We start from the raw sequence: 20,265 nt of genomic DNA, 5'->3' as shown, positions 1-20,265 counted from the left end.
TTCTATATCTAGTATTCTCCTTTACCCATTGTGTTAGAGTGTATTTGATGGTCATATCTAGTAGCATGTTGCTCCAGAGTTCATCTCCCACTTTGACTCATTTTTTCACAAATTATGACTTTTGCATTAAAATCGCCCATGATTACTATGTTTCCACCCTCTTTCAGTAATTTGTTTAGCACCTTTATTGTTTCTTCCAATAATTTGGAATATTCACTATCTGGCCACACTTGGGTTTATGGTGGTATGCACACTACTACAAATTTTTTGCTTTTCATCTTTTTGTTGGCAATTTTAATCATAATTACTTCTGTATTTCCCTGACCTTCAATTATCTTTTTCACATCTAAACCATTTTTTGGTCAATATCATGACACCTCCTTGCTTATCAGTTCTGTTTTTCGCCCAGTGGTTATATAAACTATGTCCCACTATGCTTGTTAATAGCAGTCCTTTCAGTTTTGTGTCTACTATGCCCACAATGTCAGGTTTTTCTGTTTCTAGATAGTTATTTAGTGCGTTGATTCCAGAGATCATACCATCGATGTTTGTGCATGCCACTTTTATTTTCATATTTTCTTTCCTTTTTTGTTTTAGGTTTCTATTTTTTTTATATACCATTTTTTCAGTCTCAAATCAGCACTCTCAATTTTTTTTTTTTTTTCCCGTCTCTGTTCTCTTTTCATCCCTATCACTTGCTTCAATTTTGAGCACTTTTCTTTCTCTTTTTCCTCATCATTCATTTCCTTTTGTATTCTTATATTTTTTAATTTCTCACCATTTGCCAGTTTGACCGCTTTTGATAATACTTCCTCTGCCATCATTTGTGTTCTTAGTTTCAGTTTTAGAGGTGGTGTTTTTCTTTTGAGTATTTGCCTATCCTGTGAATCTCATTGATTTCTTTAACGAGATTTTGATCTTCATCCTGTATTTCTTTCAGAATTTCTTTGACTAGTTCCTTCTCCTTTTCTTTTTGGTATCTATATCTGTGGTGGGGGAAGAGAATGCTACCACCAAGTCTTTCCACTTGAGTCGTAAAAGGCAACAAAAATGGGACGGGGGATGGGATTAGGAGTCCTACTACCTGTAGCCCCAAAAGGGGACATTCCTAAAAAAAGAAGTAAAGGCATAAGAGGGACTGGGAGCTTTCCAACCAGTACCCTAAAGTTTGGGTCTTTTAATGTGCGTGGATGTGGTACAGATGAGAGTAAAAGGGAAGAGATAGGCAGTATGTTTGTGAGAAGAAAGATGGATGTGCTGGCTTTGAGTGAAACTAAAATGAAAGGAAAGGGCAACTGTGAGTTTGGGAGTATAGTTGGGAGGTACTCAGGAGTGAAGAGGGGACGAGGGAGAGAAGGGGTGGCTTTACTAGTAAGTGAAGAGGTAAGTAAGCGGGTAGTGGAATGGAAGGAGATTTCATCAAGGTTGATGTGGATGAAGGTGAAGCTGGGAAAGGAGATGTGGGTTTTTGTAAGTGCATATGGACCTGGTAGTGAGAAGAGCGTAGAGGAAAGGGAGGCTTTTTGGGTAGATATAAATGAGTGCATAGAGGGATTAGGGAGAAATGTCAATGTAATTGTATTGGGAGACCTTAATGCTAGGGAAGGAAATGAACCAATAGATGGAGTGATTGGGAAGTATGGAGTTCCAGGTAAAAGTCCTAGTGGAGAATTGATGGAGATGCGTTTTGAAAGAAAGTTGATGATAACAAATACAGTGTTTAAGAAGAAAGTCAATCATAAGTACACATGGGAGAGGGTGGTGGATGGAAGGGTGGCAGATAGAGCATTAATGGACTATATAGTGGTGACCAGGAGTATGGTAGGAAGAGTTAAGGATGTACATGTTCTAAGGGGAGAGAGTGGGGGAATATCAGATAATTTTCTGGTGGAAGGTAAATTGAGAGTGGAGAATAGGTGGAGAAAGAGGAAAAGGGCAGAAGGTAGGGAGGTACTTAGAGTGAACTGCTTAAATGAGAAAAAAAAAAGAGAATGAGTATAAGAAGCTGAAAGAGGAGTGGGAGGGAGTAAAGGATAGAATAGAACTAGGAGTGGAGGAAGAATGGAGATGGTTCAAGGAGGGAGTCATAAGGTGTACAAAGATGGTGTATGGAACAAGGAGGACGGGAGGAAGTAGAAGGAAGGGTAGTGAGTGGTGGGATGAGGAAGCAAAGAAGGGTGTAGAAGAGAAGAAACAGGCTTTCATAGATTGGCTACAAATTAGGACAAGTGAATCGTATGAGAGGTACAAAGTAAAGAGAAGGGAAGTTAAGCCTAAGATAAAGGAAGCAAAGAGCAGAGCAGATGTGAAATGGGGTAAGAGTATGACAGAAAATTTTGAAAGCAATAAAAAGATGTTTTAGAAGGAAATTAAGAGAAAAAGGAGGCGAATCAAGTAGAGAAGAAAAGGTAAAAGGTGCAGATGGAGAGATGATAATGGAAGAGAAGGCAGTGAGAGGAAGGTGGGCAGAGTATTTTAGAGAGTTGCTAAATGTGAAGGAGGATAGGGAGGGAAAGGTAGTTGCAGTGGGAAGCACTAAGAAAATGAGAGTGATGAGTGAGGAAAATGGAGGATAAATAGGGAAGGATGAAGTGAAAGCAGCTGTTAAGATGATGAGAGCAGGTAAGGCACCTGGTCTGGATGGATGCCATGCAGAATGTCTGAAGAATGGAGGCACAGTTATGGTGGACTGGCTGGTGAGGTTATTTAATATTTGTATAAAAGAGGGTAGAGTGCTGGAGGACTGGAGGAGTGCCTGTATAGTTCCGCTGTACAAGGGAAAGGGGTCAAGTGTGAGTGTAGTGGTTTCAGAGGGATCAGCTTGTTGAGTGTAGTTGGGAAGGCTTATGGGAGGGTCTTGATTGAGAGGATTAGGAGAGGAACAGAGGGAATAATTGGTGAGGAACAGTGTGGGTTTAGGACAGGTAGGGGTTGTGTAGATCAGATTTTTGTGGTAAGACAGATATGTGAGAAAGCTATAGGAAAAGGTAAGGATGTTTTTTTGGGCTTTTATGGATCTGGAAAAGGCTTACAACAGGGTAGACAGGAAGGCACTGTGGGAGGTACTGCAGATATATGGGATAGGAGGATAGCTGTTAAAAGCAGTCAAGAGTTTTTACGAGAGTAGTAGAGCTTGTGTTAGGATTAGAAATAGAGAGAGTGAATGGTTTTAGGTAAAGATGGGACTTCGTCAGGGATGTGTTATGTCGCCCTGGCTGTTCAATCTTTACATGGATGGGGTGGTGCGAGAGATGAATGCAAGGGTAGTGGGTCAGGGGTTAGAGATGATTAAAGAAAATGGAGAAAAGTGGGAGGTGAGCCAGCTGTTCTTTGCTGACAACACTGCGCTTGTAGCAGGATCAGAGGAGGGATTGAGGAAGTCAGTGACAGAGTTTGAGAAGGTGTGTGAAAGAAGGAAGCTGAAGATAAATGTGGGCAAAAGTAAGGTGATGAGATGTACAAGGGGAGAGAGTGACAGCAGGCTGGAAGTGAGCATTAAGGGTAAAAGACTGGAGGAAGTGGATAGTTTTAGATACTTTGGTGCAAATGTGGCAGGAAAGGGAGGAATGGGGGTGGAGGTAGAATGTAGATTGAGAGAAGCAAGTAAATTGCCTTGGTGGATTAAAAAGTGTAATGAGAAATAGACATCTGGGAATGGATGCTAAGAGGAGGTTATATGAAGGAGTGATTGTGCCAACAGCACTGTACAGGGCAGAGACATGGAACATGAGAGAGGAAGAGAGAAGGAGTTTGAATGTGTTTGAGATTAAATGTCTTGAGAAGTATGATGGGGGTTAAGCTAGATAAAGTGAGAAATGAGGAGGTGAGGAGGAGAGCAGGGGTGGAAAGGGAACTGGGAGATAGGGTTGATGAAAGAGTATTAGGATTGTTTGGACACATGGAAAGAATGAGTGAAGAAAGATTAGTAAAAGAAGTGTGGAAGGCAGAGGTAGAAGGAGTGAATATGAGGGGGCATCCTAGGATGAGATGGATGGATGGGGTGAAAGGGGCATTACAAAAGAGAGGAATGTCTGTGGAGGAAGGACAGAAGAGGACAGAAGATAGGAGTGAATGGAGAGCGGTTGTGTATAGATGATGCTGTGATGCATGGGGGGGAGTGGATGGGGGGGTGAGGAAGTATGTATGAGAAAAAATTTGACGCAGCCCGAAGGGATTTCTTCTCGTCTTCTCCTTTTCTGCATGGGGGACAGAGAGGGGGGGTCGCCGAGTTTATGAAGTGGCCTTGCTGTGGATGTGCTGTGTCTTGTGACACTGCTTCTGACCCAGAGCAGTGGACAGGATGCAGGGATGACCCATCATCCAGGAGGTGCCAAGATAAGAGGGAGGGAGGAGGGTGGAGGGGAGGGGAATATATGGAAAATGGAATGGGTGGGAGTGGTTTCTATGCCTTTTTCTTTTTGGCTACCCCCCGTGTAGGGGGAAAAAGCCTTTGGTATATGTATGTATGTATACAAATCATGCTTTTCCTGTATACCATGGACCACAATGCACTTGCCTTTGTCAACTGTGTCTCTCACCAAATTTTCCTATTTGATTACTTCTATAACTGTTTCTTTTGTATTTTCTTCCATCTGCTCTTTTAATATTTTTCTAATTATATATCTTGATTTTCCTGTTCTTTTTTCCATTGATTCTTTATTTCAATGAGGTCTGTTTCTTTAATTGATTCTGCTACTTTATCGGTCACTACTTGCAACTGTTCATTTACCTCCTTTTTTAGTTCGTCATTTTTATTTCTATCCTCATTTTTGAGTCATTCGTTTTCTCTCTTAAGACTTTCTATTTCACTTTTTAGGTCACTCAATTCTTTGATAGTTTGCTCATTATTTTTTCGTAGTGTAATCAGTTCCTTTTGAACAGCTCGGTAGTCGTATTCCAAGTCTATGATTTCTTTCATTAGTTTGCTTATTTCACAATTTCTTAGTGCATTGCTATACCTACTTTCTCTATCTATATCAAAACTTCTTCCTATGTCGCTTGAATTTCGTTGAAAACCTGAAAATACATTGTTTTCCCACCTTGTGTTTTTCCTTGGAGTATCCAATATGCAGTGGCGCTTGGGTATCACACCTCTTGGGCTCTCAACTAAACTCACCTCCAGTGCTCTCTTCATAGATTCCTACATTGTTTTTTCTTCACTATCTTTTTCCATTTTTGCCAGAAACTATACCAAAAAACTAGAAATGGAGAGAAAAGCATTCACCGGTCACAGTGAGTAGCCATCCCGCACATTAACAAATAGGTTTTCTTCGTTCTGGTCATGAAACCGCTAGGGGGGTAGGTACACCCTTATAAGGGTGAAAAAGCTCTTGGTGTATAGATAGATCATAGGAATGCTCCTTGCTCAGTATTTTGACTTGCCTATACAGTAAGTGGCAGCATTGGTAACTAGGAGAGTATGGAGAGCTGATGGAAGTACCCAGCACCAATAGAAGTTCTGGACATTTTCCAGCCTCAAGGCTTTACTTAATTGGTGACACTCTCCCCCCCCCCCATCCCCTAATGTGGAAAATAGAGAAGACAGGGTGTGTCAAAATATCATTCACACATAAGCACTCCCTACTCTCCCCATCCCCCACCCACTCCCATCCTTGTATCATGGTATCATCTATACACAGCCTTTTTTCCACTCATTCCTATCTCCTACCTTCTCCCTTCCTTGCTATATATATATATATATATATATATATATATATATATATATATATATATATATATATATATATATATATATATATGTATATATCTATATATATATATATATTTATATATATATATTTATATATATATACAAATATATATATAGATATATATATGATATATATGTATATATATATATATATATATATATATATATGTATATAAATATATATATGTATGTATATATTTATATATGTATATATATATATGTATGTATATATATATATGTATGTATATATTTATATATGTATATATATATATGTATGTATATACTTATATATGTATATATATATATATGTATGTATATACTTATATATGTATATATATATATGTATGTATATACTTATATATGTATGTATATATTTATATATGTATATATATATATGTATGTATATTTGTATATGTATATATTTATATATGTATATATATATATATATATATATATATATATATATGTATGTATATATTTATATATGTATATATATATTATATATGTATATATTTATATATGTATATATTTATATATGTATATATTTATGTATGTATATATTTATATATGTATATATTTATATATGTATATATTTATATATGTATGTATATATTTATATATGTATGTATATATTTATATATGTATGTATATATTTATATATATATATATATATATACATATATATATATTCTTCTTACTTACTTCAGCTCCCAGTAGTAGGTGTTATGCCTGTCAGTGGTCCCAGCATGTTCCTCCATCTGGCTCTATCATGGAAGGCCCCTTCCTCCCTCAGAGTTTCGATGTTGGGCAAGTCATGTCTGCTGAGGGCTTCTTCAACATTTTCTTTCCATCTCTTTCTCGGTCTCCCTCTTGGCCTTCTTCCATCCGGCTTCCACTCCCAGCATCCCCTTGCAATTCTTTCTTCATCCATTCTTTCTAAATGTCCTAACCATCTTAACTGGGCAGCATCTATTTTACTTAGCATGGAACAGACGCCAATGCTTTTCCTTATGTCTTCATTTTTTAATTTATCTCTCCTCGTCTTTCCAACTATGGCTCTTAATGGTCTCATTTCCGCTGCCTGAATCCTGCTTATGTCTACTTTTGTCATTACCCAACTTTCTGAGCCGTATGTCAGGGTAGGAGACAAGACAGTATTGAAAATAATTCTTTTCACTTCTAAAGGTACATGTTTTTCTTTTATTATTGGCCAGAGAGCTCTAACATTTGCACTAAATTTATTTATTCTTTCTGAAATATCTCTCTTATTTCCACCCTCCTTAGTGACTACACTTCCAAGATATTTGAAGATGTTTGTAATTTTTACCATCTTATTTCCTATGGTGATGCTAAACTCGTGTTCCTCTCTTCTGCTAACGGTCAGTATCTCTGTCTTTTCTACATTCATTTTCATGCCTTTCCTTATAAAGCACTCATTCCACCTTTTTATGTCTTCGATCTCTTCCCTATCTGTGCTCCATTCAGCTATATCATCTGCATAAGCCATTATTCTGTTCTTATAATTTTCTTCTTTACCTTCTTTAAAATCCTCTATTACAATTTCCATGTATGCTATAAAAAGCAGAGGGGATAACACACTTCCTTGTTTAACCCCTGTTTCTACAGGGAACCACTTTTCTGCCCCCTTTGATGTTCTAACACTGCATACACAGGGGTAATACAAACTTTTTATAGCTTTCTTTAGATGTCCCTTGATACCATACCTCTCCTCTATACATCTCCATACCTTTTCACGAGGTATTGAATCAAAAGCTTTCTGTAAATCAATGAAAGCGATGGTTATATTCCCATGCCTTCTCTATTACCATCCTTAGTCCAAAAGTTAAATCCGTTACTGATCTATTACTTCTATAACCATGCTGCTCTTCTCCTAATGAAGGTTCTACTAGGTCTCTTACTCTTCTCTCAATTATTCTCTCATATAGCTTTGTGATGTGGGGTATTAGGGAAATCCCTCTATAGTTGTTACAATTTCCAGCATCACCCTTACCTTTGAAAATTGGGACTATTAGGGTTTTACCCCACTCCTCTGGTATTCTTCCTTCTCTATAGGTCTTATTTATGAGCTTCAATATATTTTGCTGTACTACATTTCCTCCTTCCTTTATTAGCTCTATTGATATTTCATCTACTGATGTTTTGGAATTCTTCATTTCTCTCAATGCCCATTCAATTTCTTTTTGTGTGATTTCATCATGTTCTCCATCTAAATCTTCCTCCGCCTCTTGCCATTGTTCCTCATTTCCTGCATTTAGGAGCTCCTGGAAGTATTCTGTCCATCTGTTGTCTATCTCATCATGATCTGTAAGAACATTCCCCTCTAGGTCTTTAACCCCTTCCATACGGTGCCGCACACGTAGGCGTCATGGGGAGCGAGTGTATTCGCGAGGCTGCCATATCGGCGTCTTGATTATATTTATTGTAGTCGCCCCTCCATAATGACATTCTTTCTAATTCTTTTGTAATCGCATTTTCTATGGTTATCAAAATTCACGGGTGAAGAGAGAACGATCGATATAAACGGTGACTATATTTTATGATGCGAGTATTATTACGACACGTCGTACGGCTGGCATTGGCTGCTGCCACCAAGATCCAAGTCCATGACGCGTACGTGTGCGGCACCGTATGGAAGGGGTTAATGTTATATTGTTTTGCCTTGCTTTTTCCCGTTCTGCAAATCATCTGTCAATCTCTCTCCCAGTTCTTTCCATGTCTCTGTCTTTGCTCGATATTTTGCAAGATTTGTTTCTTTCCTTGCCAGTACATATATATATATATATATATACATATATATACATATATATATATATATATTTACATATATATGGGGGAAAAGAATACTGCCACCAAGTTTTCCCACTTGGATCGTAAGAGGCGAGAAGAAAGGGACGGGGAGAGGGACTAGGCATCCTTCTCCCTGTAGCCCCAAGGGGCAAATTCCTAAAAATCAAAGGAAAGGCATAAGGGGTGCTGGAGGGCCTTGGGCCAGCACCCTAAGGTTTGGGTCTTTTAATGTGCGTGGATGTGGTACAGATGAGAGTAAAAGGGAAGAGATAGGTAGTATGTTTGTGAGAAGAAAGTTGGCTTTGAGTGAAACTAAGTTGAAAGGGAAGGGTGAGTGTAAGTGGGAGGTTATCAGGAGTGAAGAGAGGGCGAGGGAGGGAAGGGGTGGCTATTCTAGTAAGTGAGGAGATAGGTAAAGGGGTAGTGGAGTGGAAGGAGGTTTCCTCAAGGATAATGTGGATGAAGGTGAAACTGGGAAAGGAGATGTGGGTCTTTGTAAGTGCATATGGGCCGGGCAGTGAGAAGAACATGGAAGAAAGGGAGGCCTTTTGGATAGATTTAAATGAGTGCATAGAGGGTTTAGGAAGAAATGTCAATGTAATAGTACTGGGAGACCTTAATGCTAGGGTGGGAAATGGTCCAATCGATGGAGTGGTTGGGAAGTGTGGAGTTCCAGGAAAGAATCGTAGTGGAGAGTTGATGGTGGAAATGTGTCTAGAAAGAGAGTTGATGATAGCAAATACAGTGTTTCGGAAGAAAGTCAAGCATAAGTACACATGGGAGAGGGTGGTGGAGGGAAGGGTGGTAGATAGAGCGCTAATGGATTATGTAGTGGTAAATAGGATTATGATAGGAAGAGTTAAGGATGTACATGTGCTAAGGGGAGAGGGTGGGGGAATATCAGATCATTTATTGGTGGAAGGTAAGCTGAGAGTGGAGGATAGATGGAGAAGGAGGAAAGGGACAAAAGGTAGGGAGGTTCTTAGAGTGAACTCCTTGAATGAAAAGGAAAAGGAGAAGGAGTACGAAAAGAAGCTGAAGGAGGAGTGGGAGGGAGTAAAGGATAGAGCAGAGATGGGTGTGGAGGAGGAATGGGGATGGTTCAAGGAGGGAGTCTTAAAGTGTGCAAGGATGGTGTGTGGAACAAGAAGGACAGGGGGAAATAGAAGAAAGGGTAGTGAATGGTGGGATGAGGAAACAAAGAAGGCTGTAGAAGAGAAGAAGCGAGCATTCACAGATTGGTTACAAAAGAGGACAGGGAGTCATATGAGACGTACAAAGAAAAGAAAAGAGAAGTAAAGCAAAAGGTAAAGGAGGCAAAGAGGAGAGCAGATGTGAAATGGGGTAGGAGTATGACAGAAAATTTTGAAAGTAATAAAAAGATGTTTTGGAAAGAAATTAAGAGAGGAAGAGGAGGCGAATCAAGTAGGGAAGAAAAGGTAAAAGGTACAGATGGAGAGTTGATAATGGAAGAGATGGCAGTGAGGGGAAGATGGGCAGAATATTTTAGGGAGTTACTGAATGTGAAGGAGGATAGGGAAGGAAAGATAGCTGCAGTGGGAAATGCGAAGAAAATGAGAGTGATGAGTGAGGAGAATGGAGGAGAAATAAGGAAGGATGAGGTGAAGGCAGCTGTAAAGATGATGAAAGCAGGTAAGGCACCTGGTCTGGATGGATGTCATGCAGAATGTCTGAAAAAGGGAGGTGCAGTGATGGTGGACTGGTTGGTGAGGTTATTTAATGTTTGCTGGAGAGAGGGTAGAGTACCGGAGGACTGGAGTAGTACCTGTATAGTTCCTCTTTACAAGGGAAAAGGGGACAAGTATGAATGTAGTAATTTCAGAGGGATTAGCCTGTTGAGTGTAGTAGGGAAGGCTTATGGGAGGATCTTAATTGAGAGGATTAGGAGAGGAACAGAGGGAGTAATTGGTGAGGAACAGTGTGGATTTAGGACGGGTAGAGGTTGTGTAGATCAGATCTTTGTGGTACGACAGATATGTGAGAAAGCTATAGGAAAGGGGAAGGATGTTTTTTGGGCTTTCATGGATCTAGAAAAGGCTTATGATAGGGTAGACAGAAAGGCACTGTGGGAGGTTATGCAGATTTATGGGATAGGAGGAAAGCTTTTGGGAGCTGTCAAGAGTTCTTATGAGAGTAGTAGAGCATGTGTTAGGATTAGAAATGGAGAGAGTGAGTGGTTTGAAGTAAAGGTGGGACTTCGTCAAGGATGCGTTATGTCGCCCTGGCTGTTCAACTTATACATGGATGGGGTGGTGCGAAAGGTGAATGCTAGGGTAGTGAGTCAGGGATTGGAGATGGTTAAAGAAAATGGAGAAAAGTGGGAGGTGAGCCAGCTGTTGTTTGCGGACGACACTGCGCTTGTGGCAGGGTCAGAGGAGGGATTGAGGAAGCTGGTGGCAGAGTTTGGGAGAGTATGTGATAGAAGAAAGCTAAAGATAAATGTGGGTAAAAGTAAGGTGATGAGATGTACAAGGGGTGAAAGTGGCAGTAGACTGGAAGTGAACATTAAGGGAGAGCGACTGGAGGAAGTGGATAGTTTTAGATACTTGGGTGCAAGTGTAGCAGGAAAAGGTGGAGGTAGAATGTAGATTGAGAGAAGCGAGTAAATGCCTTGGTGGTTTAAAGAGTGTAATGAGGAATAGACATTTGGGAATGGATGCGAAGAGGAGACTGTATGAAGGAGTGATTGTGCCAACAGCACTGTATGGAGCAGAAACGTGGAACATAAGAGAAGAAGAGAGAAGGAGTTTGAATGTGTTTGAGATGAGGTGTCTGAGAAGTATGGTGGGGGTTACTAGGCTAGATAGAGTGAGAAATGAGGAGGTGAGGAGGAGAACAGGGGTGAAAAAGGATTTGGGAGATAGGGTTGATGAAAGAATATTAGGATGGTTTGGACACATGGAAAGAATGAGTGAAGAAAGACTAGTAAAAGAGGTATGGAGGGCAGATGTGGAGGGAGTGAACATGAGGGGACGTCCTAGGATGAGGTGGATGGATGGGGTGAAGGGGGCTTTGGGGAAGAGGGGAGTGTCTGTTGAGGAAGGAAGGGAGAGGACGGAAGACAGAGGTGAGTGGAGAATGGTTGTATATGGATGATGTTGTGACTGCATGAGGAGGAATGGGCGGGGAAGTGGGGGGTGGGGTAGTATGTGTGAGTAAATTTTGACGCAGCCCGAAGGGATTTCTCCCCGTCCTCGCCTTATATGCAAAGGGGGACGGAGAGGGGGGGTCGCCGATTAAATGAAGTGGCCTTGCTGTGGATGTACTGTGTCTTGCGACACTGCTTCTGACCCAGGGCGGTGGGCAGGGTGCAGGGATGACCCGTCATCCAGGAGGTGCTCAGATGAGAGGAAGGGTGGGAGGGGTGTGGAGTGTATTTAGGGATGAAATGGGTGGGAGTGTTTTTATGCCTTTCCCTTTTTGGCTACCTCCCTTGGAAGGGGGAAAAAGCCTTGGTATATGTATGTATGTATATACATATATATATATATGTATATATATATGTATATTACAAAGGAGCTTTGTTTCTTTCCTTGCCAGTACATATATATATATATATATATATATATATATATATACTTCATATATATGTATATATATATATAATATATATTTATATTATATATATATATATATATTATATATATGTATATATATACATATATAATATATATTATATATATATATATATATATATATATATATATATATATATATACATATATAATATATATATATATATATATATATACATATATATATATATATATATATATATATATACATATATAATATATATATATATATATATATACATATATAATATATATATGTATATGTATATATATATGTATATGTATAGCTATATATATATGTATATATATATGTATATATATATGTATATGTATAGGTATATATATATGTATATATATATATGTATATGTATAGGCAGGGCCGTTTCTAGCTTTGTGGGGGCCCTAGGCAAGAGGCAGTTAGGGGCCCTCAAAATCATCAATGATGTCTTCATACAACACGTCTTTCCCCACTTCATGGTTGATGCTGATTATTGCAAGACCACTGAGTCGCTCCTGCCCCATAGATGATCTTAAATAGGTCTTGATGAGTTTCAGCTTCGAAAAGCTCCTCTCTGCTGAGGCCACAGTCACAGGCAATTCTCAGTGCAACCCACAGATTGGGATACAATTCCTCAAAATGTTTTTTGTGGATAAAGGTGAGGAGCTCAAGAGCAGTCATTTCGTCTGAGGGCAAACTTGGTAAGTGTTTAACTTCCATGGCCAGTTCCTTTCCATCAATGTCACTTTCATTTCCAGAGGTTAATGTTTTGCATAGTTTGTCACACTGGTTGTTCAATGACTGATTATCCAGTTTCTGGAAATTGAGCAGCACTCCAAATTGGTATCTTACTTCACTCAGAGTTTTAAATCTATCAGTTAAGGATTGAATGGTAGTGTCAACAACAACATTAAAGAATGTTATTTCTAGCCGCTTCATTGCATCTGCAATGGGCTCATCTGCGGCCTCATAAGCAAAGTGTCTTTTTGTACTTCTTAATTTCTTTTCTTTGAGTACAGCCTCTACATTCATTTCCTCACACATATCTTTATCAGAGACTTGAGCTGAAGTGAATCCAATTCTTCTGTAGTTAGTTAGAGATGTTTTCGCTTTAGTAAGGAGGTCAACTGCCACATCAAGCTGCATTTTAGGAGACTGCAGGAGCTTACTGACATGGTTCACAATGTGTAGAATGTCATACCATATGACTGTGCAAATGATAAATCGGTATGACCCCACCTCTTCTGCCAGACTTTGGGCTTCAACCTTGGTCAGAGGATCAGACACTTCCCTGACCTTCAACAAAGCTTCCCTTATATTAGAGGCCTGCTACCGCACAGCTTCTATGCTATTAATACGGCTCTCCCATCTTGTGTCACTCCAGGTCTTGAGTGCAACAGTGACATAATCTTTTAGGATTGCCCATCTTTGTGGTGAGGCTGAAAATAGGTTGTACAGTTTCTGAACAGTGCCGAAATAGCTAGTGGCATCTATTGAAGCTGTTGCTGCATTAGATATCATCAAGTTTAGGGAATGTGCTCCACATGGAACATAGAGTGCACGAGGGTTCTTCTCAAGAAGTCTGGCTTGAACTCCTTTGTTTCTCCCTTTCATGTTGGCACCATTATCATATGATTGTCCTCTGCAATCTTCAAGGAGAATATTCGGTTCCGTCAGTTTCTTTATAATTAGATATGACAAACCAAGACCTGTTGTTTCAGAAGCTACAAGGAACCCCATAAAATGTTCCTTAATTTCTGGTTTCTTATCCATTTTGACAATCCTTATGACGACTGACATCTGTTCTTGATGGCTTACATCGGGAGTACAGTCCAAAATAATTGAATAATATTTGGACTGTTTAACTTCAATCACCATTGTGTCCATTATTTTAGTACTGATTGGAGCAATAAGTTCATTTTGGATGATATTTCCAAGGTAGCTGGAATGACTGAACTGGCCACTCTCAACACGCTCAATGTGCTGCTTCATGACAGGATCAAATTTAGCAAGCAGCTCCACCTCTTTTAGAAAATTCCCATTATTCTGCTGTTGTAACGTGTTTGATGAACCTCTAAATGCAAGATTTCTCTCGGATAAGGATTGGATAATGGCGATTAAGCGAGTCAGGACATCTCTCCAGCGCCTCTTTTCAGCCTCCAATAGTGTTCTTTCAGCTTGGTCTATTGTCTTTCCAATTTGCAAACAGAGTTGTTAATCTTTCTAGGTTGCCATGTGCGCTATGTGTGCTGGACTGCTTTCATGACTTTTCAAAAGTGTGCCTATGTTTTTCCAGTCTGTCAGTCCTTCTGTCACTAACTTTTGTTCTTTGGTTGAAAATAATTTACAACAAAAGCAATAGAGAGCATTTTTTGTTTTTGAGTAGATAAGCCAAGTCCTCTTCATCTTTTCTCCATTAACCAATGTTCTACAAAAATAATGATAATGAAAACTTCTTCCGTCTTCTTTTTTGGGAAATGTGAAATCAGAACTAATCTGAAATGGCCCTCTACCTACTGCATCCGTTCTAAATGCATCAGACAGAATGGTTGGCCAGTTAGCAGGATCTAGTGGTTTATAAATAAATGGGAGGCTGCTCAGAAGTAAATGATGCCTTCTGTGGTTCTGGGGAATGTGGTGGTCTTGGTGGCAGTACAGCTTTCTGGACAGATCCTGATGAATGTGATGGCACTGGAGCATCCTGTTCAGGAAGTTCAGAATATTCCTCTGGCTTGCTGTCTGGAGCTCCAATATATTTTAGAATTGATCCTGCAAAATTACAAATTTCCTTAGATGATTAGGCGTTAGTCTAAAATAATACTCACCAATCAGAAAACACAATTAAACCAAACTTTAATATGTTTCTTTAAATTATTAAATAAACGATAATGAATTACCTTTTTCTTTTGACCATTTTTCTTCGTCAAATTTCTTTTTCTTTCGTTTCTCTGCTCCGCTGAGATAAATTCGTTTTGATGCCCTTACGGGAATGATGATGGGCGAGTCTTAGAGTCTAATGTAGGCCTAGCACAGAAATCTGTTATGTGAAAACCTTATAAATACATGGAATCAATTTTACATACACGATATTCGAGTAGAATAAATATGATTATTTTGATCAGTGTAGGCCTAACACAGATATCTGTAAAGTGTAAACTTTTTAAATACCCCTTGATAAAAATAATTCTACATACACGAAATTCGGGTAGACCTGAAAGGTGAACAAATGGGTGATTGTTGAGCCTGTGGTTATCTTAATATTATATACGAACTAGAGAAACGGACCACACGACAAACGGAATAGAATTCATGTATTTCTGTCACTTCCTTTTGAGCTAACCTCGGTCCTGCCATGTAGTGTTTTTTTCATTAGGTAGGTGAAGTGAGAAAATAAATAATCATAATTTTGATAATAAAGAAATAAGCGATACAAAATAAACAAAATTGAACATATGAACATATATGAACATTGAATATTGAAAAAGGTGGAAAAGGTAAACATTCCATAGAATACAAACATTTCCTATTGTGCATACAAATATAATAAAAGGAATTCCAACTTACAGTCACAGAACACACAAACTTACAAATTTACACTATTAGAAGCTAAGCATGAAGCGACCAAAGAGTAAACAAGAACGCTGGTGATGCCAATTCCAGTGACAAATAAAGCCAAACAATTGGACAAAGAATAGTAAGCTAATGGCCAAAAAGAGTTTGTAATCAACAATTAATAACATCTGTAGCCATAAGCCCTAGCTTAGTGAACACATAAATGAATAAATAAAGCCAATTAATGCTTATCATATTATATCTTTAGATTAAATAAGATGTAGGTGATTTTTAACAAGATAATATTTTTAGCAGACGATCAAAACATTTCAAACAATAACAAACACTGCAAGAGGCGTGTTGTTTATTTGCGTCGGCGGGCGGGAGAGGCACAGGCTCATATTTGACCTTCGGTAGCGTTACCTAGCCATTGGGCCGGCCGGGGGCCCCCTGGTAGGTTAGGGGCCCTAGGCAATCGCCTATACCGCCTATAGCTAGAAACGGCCCTGTGTATAGGTATATTACAAAGGAGCATGCTGACAGACCTTTTAGTTCATAAGTAGGTCGGATGCAAAAAAGAAAATAATGATAAATAAAATAGAAATTATAATATAAAAAATAAAATAAATGCATAGGTATAGTTACCGTAAATAATAAACAAGCAGGTAAATAGTAAATAATAGTAAATTGACAGATAATAAATGAAAATCAAGCAAATAATAATAAATAGTCAATAACAAATAAATAATATAAAATAAATGGCAGGCATTACAGCATCTTGCTTAGGTGTTTATCTAAACAAATCTTAAAGCTTCAAATTGAACTACATTGAACTACATTGCACTGCCTCTCCAGGAAGTTTATTCCATTTATTAACTACACAGTTGGGAAATTTGTTTACCCACTTCCAAATTAAATTTATTTCTTGACAATTTGAGACCATTATTTCTTGTTGGATTCTCATTCGCCCTTTCCGGCTTCGCCGGGGGCTTGGCTCCGCAAACAGCGGCCTACGGCAGCAGCTTTACGCGCTCTAATCCCTCGTTTTCCCCTTCGGCCTCGGCCTCGGGCGGAACCCCAACACGGGATCCCCAGCACGACGAAGAACGCGAAGAAGAACACGAAGTAGAATGCGAAGAAGAACGCGAAGAAAAACGCGAGGAAGAAGAAGAAGAAGAAGAACGCGAAGAAGAAGAAGAAGAAGAAGAACGCGAAGAAGAAGAAGAAGAAGAAGAAGAACGCGAAGAAGTACGCGAAGGAGAAGAAGAAGAAGAAGAACGCAAAGAAGAGGAACGCGAAGAAGAAGAAGAAGAATACCACCTGACCCTGACTTACCCAAGCGCTTTTTCTAGAATATTTTTAGGACAAAGTGTCACCGTAATACCACCTGTCCCCGACTTCCACAGCATTTTTTTAGAAGAATATTTTTATTTAGACTTAGATATATATATATATATATATATATATATATATATATATATATATATATAGAGAGAGAGAGAGAGAGAGAGAGATTATATATATAGAGAGAGGGGGGCTAGCAAACCCCTCTGAGGAGGAAAGTGGTGGAGTGATGTGGCAGCAGCACAGTCTTACTGAGCCGTCCCCGAGGGCTCAAGTTAAAATTTATAGAGTATAAGCTGTTTGGCCAGGAAGAGGCCCTTGGTATGTACAGTAGATAGATATTTACAGAAACTTGGATTCTCTTGCTCCAGGTAAATAGAGAAAGACGTATTAATGTTGTGTTGATCTGACCCAGGGCAGTGGACAAGATGCAGGGCTGACCTGTCATCCAGGAGGTGCCAAGATAAGAGGGAGGGAAGAGGGTAGAGGGGAGTGGAGTATGTAGGGGATGAAATGGGTGGGAGTGGTTTCTATGCCTTTGTTTTTTTGGATACATCTTGTGTATATGTATTTGTTGATCTGCCAGTCATGATGATACGTTTCATTTGCAGATTGGTTATTGTGGTGGTGAAGAGACCATTGTGACATTACTGCGAACTCAGCTGCGTGAAGCACAGTCCCGGTTGAGAAATCAAGAAGCAGCACTTAAGCATCATCACACACATGCCAACCACATTCTTAAAGGTTTTGGCTAATTATTATTATTGATAGATTTTCTTTTCCTGTAATTGATTTCAGTGGAAAACTGATTATTTTAATTGATATTATGTTGCACTGTATAGGTCCTTAAGTCCATAGTTCTTAATCTCGTACTCTATATATCCTACACTTATTTAATCTATTTTCTCCTACACATTATTTTCCTTCTGGTTACATTTGCTTCATTCTTATGCTAGTAAGGATCACTGATAGCTTTCTGCTTGTGGTGGTCCTGAGAGATGAACAAGGCAGTTGTCCAGGGCAGGGGAAATGGGTGTGTGGAGGATGGTTGTCCAGAGGAATTCTATCTGTCTTATCATAGAAGGATCAGTTTGTTGAGTGTAGATGGAAAGACATATGGGAAGGTGGTAATTGAGAACAGCAGGAGAGGAACAGAGGGAGTAATTTGTGAGAAATAGCATATAGATGCATGCCATAGCTGGCTACCTTCCTTATAAGGGGAAACAATCTTTGTAACACATAGAAAGTAACTATATTTGTTGATAACCTTCATAGTAACTGAAATCTTTACTTAATCAGAAATGCATAAGTCTCTAATATATAAACAACAGCAATGGTAGATACATTTCATAAATAGCACATAGTGGTGGAATTTTATTTGCATTAATTCAATTTGATTTCAGTAAAGTACTGTAGTACATTTAAATGTGTTTTTTTAACTTGTTGGTTAGATACGTTCCTAATGTTTAGGAATAATTGAATATTACTGATGAAATATATAAATTGGAAGAAGGCTTCCAACATCAGGTTTAATGTTTTTTTTTTCTGCTTCACTTTAATTTGATCCAGCTTTCCTTTACTTTTTCCAGTGAGTCGTGAACAACACGCTGCTGAAGTTGCCAATTTGGAAGCTATGATGGGTGCAACACAACGGATGCTTGGCCAGCACATTGCCAAGTACAAAGACCAGGTAGTTTATCCACATCTGATCTGAAAACCTTGTCCAAAAGTCCTGTTCGCATCATGTGATATGGGTTCACTTGATACATATGACACTGGTGCTGTTTGTCATGATGCCACAATACTGTTTGTATGTACTGTATTCAAAACTATGTGAAATATTTATGTTGACTGGGTATGATTCCTATTATTGGTTTCAGTTGTGCTTTTCTATCATAATCATTGCTTAACATTTTAATTGTGTCTGAGACCAACGATGCATATCTGGAAGTGGTGGTCCCGTAAGTATTAAAGATGTTAGCAATAGTGGAGTCTCTGCACATATTTCACAGTTGTCAAAAAACGAGATAACATATTCAGCTGACTTCAACTTAGGTTATAAATTTCTGAGTATGGGTAAAATAGAAAATGTAACTTGGTTTAACAAATGACTTAGCTTTTTGTCTAGGACACATACTGGTGAAGCTACATAAGAATTTTCAATGCTTCACAGAACACAAAAGCAAAGCAATACATAATGGCATTGTTTTTATATATTGGCAAGGTTCCAGATCTTCATGATTAACAAAGGCTTCAGGTAGCATATCTATCTGACGCACAAAAGGTCCCAGGCATTTCCATGCACATAACAATATAAATCCAGTCTTGTCTGTAAAAAGGATCAACATTAACCCATTAAACTCCGATGACAAGTTTCTTGTCATTTGGTCAAATAAAACAAAAAATCATAAAACACCAAAATGTTTGATCAAACAGCACCAGAAAAATATGACGTCAGTCCTCGCTTCGCGAGCGAAGCGAGGACTGACGTCATATTTTTCTGGTGCTGTTTGATCAAACATTTTGGTGTTTTATGATTTTTTGTTTTATTTGACCAAATGACAAGAAACTTGTCATCGGAGTTTAATGGGTTAATTAATTCTCAATTCACAAATGATGCTATATACATTTTCCTGGTACTCCTCTGGACTCAAGGTTTCTTCAACAAAACTAATACACTCTGTGTCTTTTCCTCGGTGTCACATTTATCATTATCATCAAATTCTATCCTAGTGGAGGTCAAGATGATGTCATTTCAAACACTGCCACTGGTGGGTTGAACCAAGGGCATGGTTTATTGATTACATGCTACAAAGTCCTCTGTATGGGGCACTGTCCTCCTGATGTAATACCTGTAAAAGGTAATTTTTTTTTTTTTTTTTCCCCCAATTCACTGATCACTTTAGCTTTACATTGAAACCAAATTATGCCTTGGGAAAAAAAAATGGTAACATGGATACAAATTAATCATCTCCCTGACAAAAAATCACAAGATTTACAATACATGATACACTCATATCTATTTCATGGTACCAATGGTCCAAGGAACTCGGCACTGAGAAATACTTATCGCCTAATCAGTGATTAGATTATTGAATTGCATAAAACAGTGAAGTTAATTGGGCCATTACGCCTTATGATCTTCTGGCCATTCTTGAAGCAAAGATTTTCCCTAATCAACCATCATTCTACAACAGGAAGTAATTCTTCTCATATAGACTGATATCCTTATCATATGGTGGGCAATGGATGGAGGC

General features: G+C 38.7%; 2 protein-coding genes across 4 annotated transcripts in view; one reads left to right on the top strand and one right to left on the bottom strand.

Moving 5' to 3' along the window:
* LOC143030923 (uncharacterized) overlaps nucleotides 1–20,265 on the top strand; it is a 311,312-nt gene that overhangs the window by 278,660 nt on the left and 12,387 nt on the right. For all 3 annotated transcript variants that reach the window (XM_076194184.1, XM_076194185.1, XM_076194186.1), the window contains 2 exons: nucleotides 17,620–17,752; nucleotides 18,598–18,698. In XM_076194184.1, the coding sequence (XP_076050299.1) occupies nucleotides 17,620–17,752; nucleotides 18,598–18,698 (234 nt within the window). The remainder of the gene's footprint in view (nucleotides 1–17,619; nucleotides 17,753–18,597; nucleotides 18,699–20,265) is intronic.
* Nucleotides 12,489–16,099, bottom strand: LOC143030925 (uncharacterized). Its single transcript, XM_076194190.1, has 2 exons — nucleotides 15,010–16,099; nucleotides 12,489–14,881 (listed from the first exon to the last, which is right to left on the bottom strand). Exon 2 carries the CDS (start codon nucleotides 13,256–13,258, stop codon nucleotides 12,587–12,589), a length of 672 nt encoding a protein of 223 aa, XP_076050305.1. The 5' UTR covers nucleotides 13,259–14,881; nucleotides 15,010–16,099; the 3' UTR covers nucleotides 12,489–12,586.

Source organism: Oratosquilla oratoria, chromosome 12 (genome assembly GCF_046742065.1).
Source record: "Oratosquilla oratoria isolate Oo_2021 chromosome 12, ASM4674206v1, whole genome shotgun sequence".
Taxonomy (NCBI): domain Eukaryota; kingdom Metazoa; phylum Arthropoda; class Malacostraca; order Stomatopoda; family Squillidae; genus Oratosquilla; species Oratosquilla oratoria.
Note: the sequence above shows the minus strand (reverse complement) of the source record. Positions and strands in the feature narration are given on the sequence as shown.

Coding starts and splice junctions, on each gene's coding strand:
- LOC143030925 (XM_076194190.1), bottom strand. CDS start 13,258: ATGCAGCTTGATGTGGCAGTTGACCTCCTTACTAAAGCGAAAACATCT.